The sequence below is a fragment of the Xiphias gladius genome, chromosome 5, assembly GCF_016859285.1.
Source record: "Xiphias gladius isolate SHS-SW01 ecotype Sanya breed wild chromosome 5, ASM1685928v1, whole genome shotgun sequence".
NCBI lineage: Eukaryota > Metazoa > Chordata > Actinopteri > Istiophoriformes > Xiphiidae > Xiphias > Xiphias gladius.
Genome location: NC_053404.1, coordinates 14,453,506 through 14,461,995, shown reverse-complemented (window position 1 = coordinate 14,461,995; position 8,490 = coordinate 14,453,506). Strand labels below are relative to the sequence as shown.

The window sequence follows — 8,490 nt, the reverse complement described above, 5'->3', positions numbered from 1 at the left end:
AATGTTTTGTACAAATAACTGCAGTAATCAGTAACAACCTGCTTTGAGACAGATCCTTACAAAACTATCAACATCAACACATCGAAATTTACAAAATTTACAAATGTACATTTTTGCCCCAATTGAAACATGCACTTTGGTTCGGTATTACAAAACTCCTTCAATATCAGATTTAAAAATAAATAAAAAAACATATTGAAGTCAAAACTCGAATTTACAAAATAACTTTACACCAACATGCCTAGCCTACAATAATGTATCACATAGTCTAACGGATTTATACGACACTCTCCACAAGTGGACCAGTGGGCCGTGAGGGCAAATAGGCACTGAGCCAACCATTTTGAATAGCTGAGGTTTGAAAATATATTCTTTTATTGTGCCTGGAAATTAGCACGTCTTTAAAATTAGCACATTTCCCTCCAATGTCGTTAAAATGTGTCTCTTGGCTCTGGGTGTCGGTTTGGTGGCTCATCCAAAAAAAAAGGGGGACCAGTGGGCCTTCACAGGCATATAGGCACCAAAGCCAAACCATTTTTAATGGTTAAGCTTTTGAAAGTAAATGTGTTCTGTCACTTCTGGCCCCGCGTTTGAGTCCAATTGGGTTAAAACGCGGTCCTCGGTTCTGGGTTTCTGTAAGGTGGCTCGTCTGTGGGGTCGGGCGTGGAGGGCCCGCTGGGTGGTGTTTGGGCGCCGCTGGCACCAGAACTGTGGCATACGTACCATTCGCTTAAATTCGCAGGCTGGGAGGCTCCCACCGGCTCCGAAAGCACCGAGGAGCCCCCTGGCTCCCGGCCCAAGTCTGAGGAGGGGGAGACCAGGGACGGGGTGGACGACTCGTAGCCCGAACTGGGCGGGGGGGACTTACAGTGCACCTTCATGTGTTTCCTCAGGGAACTGGGGTGTGTGTAGGACTTATCGCAGCCTCTCACTTTGCAGTTGTAGGGCTTATCGCTGGTGTGAACGTGGGAGTGCTTTTTCCGGTCACTGCTGTTGGCGAAGCGTCTGTCGCAGCCGTCAAACTCACATTTGAAGGGCTTCTCACCTGTGAACAGTGATGGCGGCAAAAGAAAATAAAAATCAACAAATGAAAGATTTAAAAACCTGACGTTTGGTGTTCATCATACAGCATCATGGCACGTATTTATCGATCTATTTCATCTTTTTATGAGACCATGTCCGCCCAACTTCTAGCAGTTTCATAGTTGTTTCGACAAATCTGTAATGTTTAAATACACTGAACTGCCTTTATGAGCATACATGTGTTTAAAATAACTGAGCAACAAGTATCCAAGTATCTGTGACCAAAAAATAAAAGTAGATTTAAAAAATAATGTAAAAAAAAAACCAAGTAAAAAACAAAACAAAACAAAACAACAAAAACGGGCACAATTACAGCCACTTTGATGGCTTCTTTTGTTAATTTTTCAAATGTAGTTTTGAAAAACGTGTTGTGCATTTACAGTAAACACACTTTGGTACGCTGAACGTGGTTGCACTTTTTAAAGTCTGCCTCCTCGGACAGACCTGACATGAGTCTCGGTCTGCTCTAAACAGAAGGGCTGAACCCCCACTGTCCATGGGTCCTGGGTCCATACTCTGTGTCTGCATGCATCAAGACATACGTCAAAACAGACAAGCTACGAGAGCACACTAAGAAGGCCTAATACCAACTGAAAATAACTTCAAATTAAAGTATTGCCACATTCAGGCTTCACCTACTGTAAGTTAAGGCAGCCTGTCTCCTATTTGAATCCTGCAAATGGTTATGGGGTGGATCTACTTTTGTTTCTATGTAACAAATATTTCTACCTGATTATAACCAGGGGAAAAAAAAAGACAGTCTGAATAAATTACACGGAAATCATCCACTGCTGATTTTTCTCCTCCGATTAAAGCTTTTGAGAATATGTAATTGCCTCTGTCTAATTACACTTGCGGGTTGAATATCAATTTGACCTTCGGCTGTTGGGTTGAGAGAGCCAATCAAGGATATTAGTGTAGTACAAGAAACCGTTGAGGAACAGACCCCAGGGGCAGGCCCAGTCATAACCACACTTTCGGATAGGTTTTAAACATGATACCAAAGACCAGGCCCCTTGGGAGTCAACACACAGAAATAATTTAACAGATTTGTACTTAGTTAATGTGAGCAAATTATATGAATAATACATAAGGTGCAGAAACGGAGCAGAGGGGGAGTGCGATGCAGCCACCGAAAAAGGGGATGTAGACATTGTGTTAATTTACAGGTCTGACTCGACATTTTCAGGGCTTTTTTTTTTTTTTCCTCCCTAGCTCCACAGCACGTCACAGGGTCACAGAGGCGAGCAGCCATATTGTACCATCATATGTTTTTAAAGTTAAATCAGCTGCTGATTCCAGCCGCATTGTACACACGTCAGTCACGGTAGATGCAGTCAGCTCTGCCCGCCTGTTGGTGAATTGTTTTAGCCGTCTGCAACTGTCAACTTGTTGCTTTGGCTAAAGGCTATAAAGTGCTGATCGTTCCAAAAGCATGCTTATGATTTCACCATGCGTACTGTCATATCACGCTTTTGGAAAACAGAGTCAATATAAAACTTATACTCCAACACATATGTAAAATTAAACTACTCCCTTCCTTGTAGCTTTAAATGTAGTAGTTAAATGAATCCAACCAACTATTATTACTATTATTATTATTATTATTATTATTATTAATAGTAGTAGTAGTAGTAGTAGTATTGCTACTACTACATGTTGAAATAGAGGCTCATGCATGGATGCACCGAATAACGAGAGCAACAGGTGGCTGAAAAAAAAGGAAAATAAAAACATCTTCATATCTGTGACTGAATGTGAAGATGCACCTTTCCAGCTTTGCTGCCAGTCACGTCTGGCATACAGTAAGCTACTTGGACGAGACCTGACTTGGGCCTCAGTCTTTGTGCTGTGGTGTAAACCAGAGGCTGAAGCGTCAAACGCCTGAGTGAGCTGTAGCATAATCCCCCAAGCTCAACCTTGGTGAAACACGCGAGCACTGATGCAAACTCAAAACAAACAGGTGACCCATAGGTGTTGCGTCCTGGTGCATCAGCAGCACAGAATGATTAATAGCCTTGGCTCATCAGAGTATATTTTAAACGCTTAAAAGCAACGGGAAATAAAATTAAACCTAATAAAAAAATTACCAGGAAATTATGCAAAACATTGCTTACTTCGGTCTGGATACTATGCAGAGCCTATAGCTGAATTTCAACATGTGACTTTTATAAACGTATTTTATATATCATGGTGCAATTTCAACATTCTTTTTATGAATATATACCAACTGACCTGTGTGCGTCCTTTTGTGAATCTTAAGATTCTCGGATCTTGCAAACACTTTCCCACAGCCAGGGAATGGGCATGGAAACGGTTTCTCCCCGGTGTGCACTCGAATGTGATTTACAAGTTTGTACTTTGCTTTAAATGGTTTTCCTTCCCTCGGACACTCTTCCCAAAAACATATATGGTTCGCCTGCTCTGGTCCTCCAACGTGCTCCACCGTCACATGCGTAACGAGTTCGTGCATGGTGCTGTAAGTTTTGGAGCAAAGTTTCTTCGTTGAGTGCTCCGGCTCCAGCCACTTGCAGATCAGCTCTTGCTTTATCGGCTGCCTCATGTAGCGGAAAAAAGCACCGGCTCCGTGGTGGTGGTGAGCGCTAAGATTCATGTTCAGATTCAGACCACCGTAGCCATTCAAAGGCGAGGCGGAGAACGGATCAGCCCTGGAGCTTGCCACTTGACTCAAGTGATCAGACCTAACATACATTTCTCCAGGTAGTCCTAACCTTATTTGTCCATTCAACGCTTGGCCACCCGGTGATCCGCTAGAAGGCTGGTCGTGATGGAGTCCGGAGAAGAGGGTATGGTTCCCAGCGTCAGGATGATGACCATAGTGTCCGGTATAGCTACCTGTTGTTGAGACAAACATTCCGTGGTGAGAGGCTGAACCAGCAGTCTGGTCAGTCAGTACTGGCATGGCTTGAGCTGTCAGATCTCTCCGGATGAAGAAATCCCTACCTGCGGATAAAGCCTGGGCCGTGTGAGACATAGAATAGGGGACCGATGTCGCCTGAACCGGACCAAAAGCTCCCGTTTGACTGGAGACCACTTCACTGTGGCCTGCCATATGATGATTGTGGTGGTGGTGATGGTGGTGGGGATAATGATGGGCTGGGCTGATTTTGAGGGCCGCGGAGTGCCCCATGTGTTCTGGCCCGAATGGACTCGGCCCCAGGCGGGGTTCCGCAGTAATCTCCCCAGGGTGCGAGTGAGCCATTGAGTGTGGATGGCTGCTGAACCCCGGGAAGCCTGTCACGCTCTGAGGGGTATGGTGGTGATGATGGTGATGGTGGTGAGCCCCCGCCAAGTCAACTAATCTCAGCGCCGTGTTCCGTTTGGAAAACGTAGGGTCCATCACGGGGCTTCCGATTGCATCCACGCTCATTACTTCCTAATTTTAGAATAACTTGACAGCAGGCAAAATAATAATGATGATGACAAATATATTTTAATCGCAATGAAGAATAAAGAAAAAAAACTTTACAAAGTTAAGTCTATCCGCAGACTTCATGGAATCCCATTCGGTTGAGAGGCAGCAGCAGGACGCTTTGATACTGAATAGAGATTCATGGTAGGCGAGCAGCCCGTGGAGCTAAACAATCACCCTGCGCTCTAATTGGTCAGAGCTCGGTGATTGACGTCACCAGTGACAGTTTCCAACGTGAAGAAAAATGTCTTAGTGACAGCAAGCAGCCAGCGCGCATGCGCAGTGCCTCAGGCAACGCTGGGCAAAAATAGTTGTTATGCAAAGGTTATTGTACATAAAACTTCTAAAAAGGTGATCCAGATCTACTATCGCCTTTCTTTTTGTGCAGCGAACAAAGGCGGCGCGGCTATGAAACAGCAATTTCGCCACTTGATCATGCGATTACAAAACAGACTTCCTCGCAAGAGTATGCATGTTGTCACTATAAAGGTTGTAAGGATCAGAAATAATGCATTGATATCTTCATTTTGCCCCGCAACGTGTGAAGGACAACTTTACGCACAAATTGCGCACAGCTTTACGCACGCTAAAGATCGCTGTGAGCGGAGAAAAACTTGTCAAATTAAGCAAAGGAAAACTCCACGTGGGAGTTTAAAACAGTCCGGAGTACGCACTATTAATATGTGCTCTGATAAATAATCATATTTACATATCCAACCGTTTGCCCTTCAGCGCGTACGACAGCGTCGACAGGGTTAGGGAGGGATCCGTGTGTGTACCAAGTAAGAATAGGGCGAGCTGCAGCCATTGTCCCGAGGAAAAAAAAAAAATGTAACGGACGGGACCTGTTGTTATGATCCGGGGTAATTTTGCTTTAGACCCAGGACAGCAGCACATGAGGGTCACAGGAGGTGGTGCCGCTGCAGACTTAAGTTCAAAATAAAACGTGTGTACTGTAAGTATCGGTTACTATAATCTTATCCTACAAAGTATGAAAACTTTATCTTGGCAACTATTTTCTGCTTTTGTGTGGATGCTTAGAATGGAGATGTAAATAGCTAAGGATTATATCAACATGCCGCACCGTTTTACAAATCACCACCCACTCACTGATACTTATTTGTCCATGGATTCTGTCTTTTTAAACCATCAGTCGACGAACGGGACTATTTTAAAAATCCAGTGTGTTTTCATTAAAATGTCGAATAATGTTTGGATGTTACCGTACATGGAATATAGTCTTCAGCACGGTGAACACTGACTCTGAAACAAACATGCATGGCCGAAATTTTAACTGATTTGCTTGTGTATCACAACTAGGTAATATAAAATATTTTTCTAGTCTTGCCCTAGTGATACTCTTATGATTAGCAGTTATTACTTTATTGTTTAGGTTTTTGGAGTTACGCTTCAGAATTTTCTGAATGTTTGGTTTGAACGCTTATTCTTTGTAGTTGCAGACAAAAACAAATTACTGCGTGAAATGAACTTAAAGGTCACATACAGCGCTGGTCACTTGGTGAATGTTTAATAAGTGTTATTCGACTTCTGCGGTGATCAGAAGTAATTTGTGAAGGCTGTAAGACTGCAACCTAAATTTATTGTCACAGTTGCTGGTCAATGTTTAACCCCCTTAGACTGTCTTTTCTAATTTTGTCGATAAGAAAATGAACTGCACATGATGTGAACTTGTGTTTTTGGACAACTGAATGTGACGTTGTCAGAAATAGCAATTACACTAAAGTAATTAACTTAATGTGCTGAATAACAGGACACCCGGTCACGTGTTTAGTATTTTTGTACTACAAAATAATTTTAAAAGTATATTCTTCGGTTATTTCCCTGAATTGAGTTGTCAAAATCTTTGCTGACAGCGTCAAATCCAGCACGTTTGACTTTAAGGCAATATTTTGAGACATGAGGGATCCAAAAGATGTTCATTAAGTGGCCTTTACGCATGGGGTTCATGAGGCTCACAGCTGTAGCCATCAGAGGCATCACAGCAGCGAAATGCAAAACTTTGAAGTGCTATTTCTGGTCCAAGTTCTGCACGCACTCACTCTTGGAAACAAGTAAGCTGGGGGATTGTAAGATCCCAAACAAAAAAGCTGAATATTGCAGAGAGGTCTCGTAAAACGATGCTTTTGTTGCTTTGGCTTGGCTGCTTTCACTGTAAATCCTAAATAGCTCCTGGTAGCCATTTTAAATTCTACAGTATGACTGAAACGCATTAGGATCATGACACTAAACATTTAATTAGAACGCCTCTTTTACGCACTAGAATTAAATATGTTACAGTCATTGTGAGGCACATTAGAAACTTTAAATGCGCTTACAAAGTTAGGTATTATTCCAACAACTCTTTTCTTGGCGCGCAGTTTCCAATTTAGCCTCAACTGTTGCAAGACTGACTTTATGGCCCCCAGTCTAGACTGTCCCCCTTTTCAATGATATGTAATTCTTACCGTTTTCCACCTGTTGGAAGATCCCTCCAAATTTTGTATGGCAGAGTAGCGGGCTACCTAAAACGTAGGATCAAGATGTAGGTCTACCCGTTCAAGATGGGAACAACAAAACTTCCTCTCTTCCCTTAGGTCTCCCAAGACTGACTTGGAGAAAGCCTTGTAGAAACTAGCCTAGTAGCCAAGAAGATATTTTAATGGTTCACATGGCACGCCTGTGCATGTGGCTTTGAACTCCGGCAGCCGGAGGTTCCTGCAGAGAGCGCCGCAAATCCCACTTGATAACTTCGACAACCCACAACGTTTTACACACAGGCTATGTATCACTGGCCTGCAAAAATGAGCGAGCTGCACAAGCATAGCCAAACCGTGATTGATACATTAGGCATACTAGTGGATTCAAGTTAAATACTGGCCTATATAATCAAGGTAACCTTTATGAACGTGGGTGAACGCTGCTGAGCATGATAATGTGGAAATCTAAAGCACAGATGTTCCACCGGTGTGAGCTCCGGTGGGCGCAGAAACACTATGATCAAGGGGGGACAGAACAACAAATACGCAGGATGCGCACAGGAGTCAGACAACAAACCATTATGTGGATTCCCCTTCGAAGTGAAAGGGATATGTTGATGGTTGCAGGCGTTTAAAGAGAGTGATGAGAGTGGACAGACTTTATAACAAACCTCAGGGCTTCCCACGGGATTTCTAGGAAAAGACGTTCAACTCGTCTCTCCATACCTGCACCGGACACATGTGCAGGACAGGCAGACACGATCAGAGTGTTTGATTGCACAAAAACGTTCCACCACAAAACGGTGTGCTCGGTAATATCATGTCTACACCGTAACAACGACAATCTGACACATTTGGTTTATAATCTCAGTGCAGTGTGTGGCTGCAGAAACGTGCTTTGACTTTCTACTAGGCCAGTTGTTCTCTTGTGTTTCTCAACTTTTGTTTTGCTGTTATTCATCCTTTTAACCAAATTCACAGTCAGCAATCTCACAAAATCTGGGATTGATGATGCAAAGAGGCCAATAGAAGTGTGGGCGCTGCACCGTGGATTGTTATTTGGTGAGTGGATGTTATTTGGGGTTGAGGGGGGGTGCTCCTCCAATGAGCGCGCCTCTCTAGAGCCATATGACTACCCCCCTCCTCTCCCATTCATCAGGGCTGGACTGTGTTGTCTTTTCAATTCATTTATCTGCAGGAATGATTGCGACTATCAGTCTAGAGCTCACCGCCTGACTGAGGAGGTGAAAGTTGCGCCACAGGAAGATAAACCGCAAAAGACAATATTGCATGCATAGTCCTACATGATTCTGCGTGTGCATCGGATGAGCGGTATAGGGGAATTCCTCGCGTCTTGAAAAGTAAACAGAAAATCGGTGGATTTGAGAGTTTGCTCAGTCGAGTGAGGTCCAAGAGATAGAGAGAGGGGGAGGAAGAATATCTGTGCGTGATTGTTTGATTTCTGCTCTCAGTCGTCTCGGCGAGTCTAGACTGAAG

General features: G+C 43.6%; 1 protein-coding gene across 2 annotated transcripts; it reads right to left on the bottom strand.

The window, feature by feature from the left end:
• Nucleotides 1-605: 605 nt before the first annotated feature.
• Nucleotides 606-4,474, bottom strand: zic4 (zic family member 4). 2 transcript variants are annotated; one of them, XM_040127207.1, is made up of 3 exons: nt 4,048-4,474; nt 3,319-3,939; nt 606-1,045 (listed from the first exon to the last, which is right to left on the bottom strand). In XM_040127207.1, the coding sequence occupies exons 1-3, from the start codon at nt 4,472-4,474 to the stop codon at nt 606-608; spliced, it is 1,488 nt and encodes a 495-aa protein (XP_039983141.1). The 2 variants fall into 2 exon arrangements, with proteins under 2 accessions (XP_039983141.1, XP_039983140.1); XM_040127206.1 differs by having other exon boundaries at nt 3,319-4,474.
• Nucleotides 4,475-8,490: the final 4,016 nt, after the last annotated feature.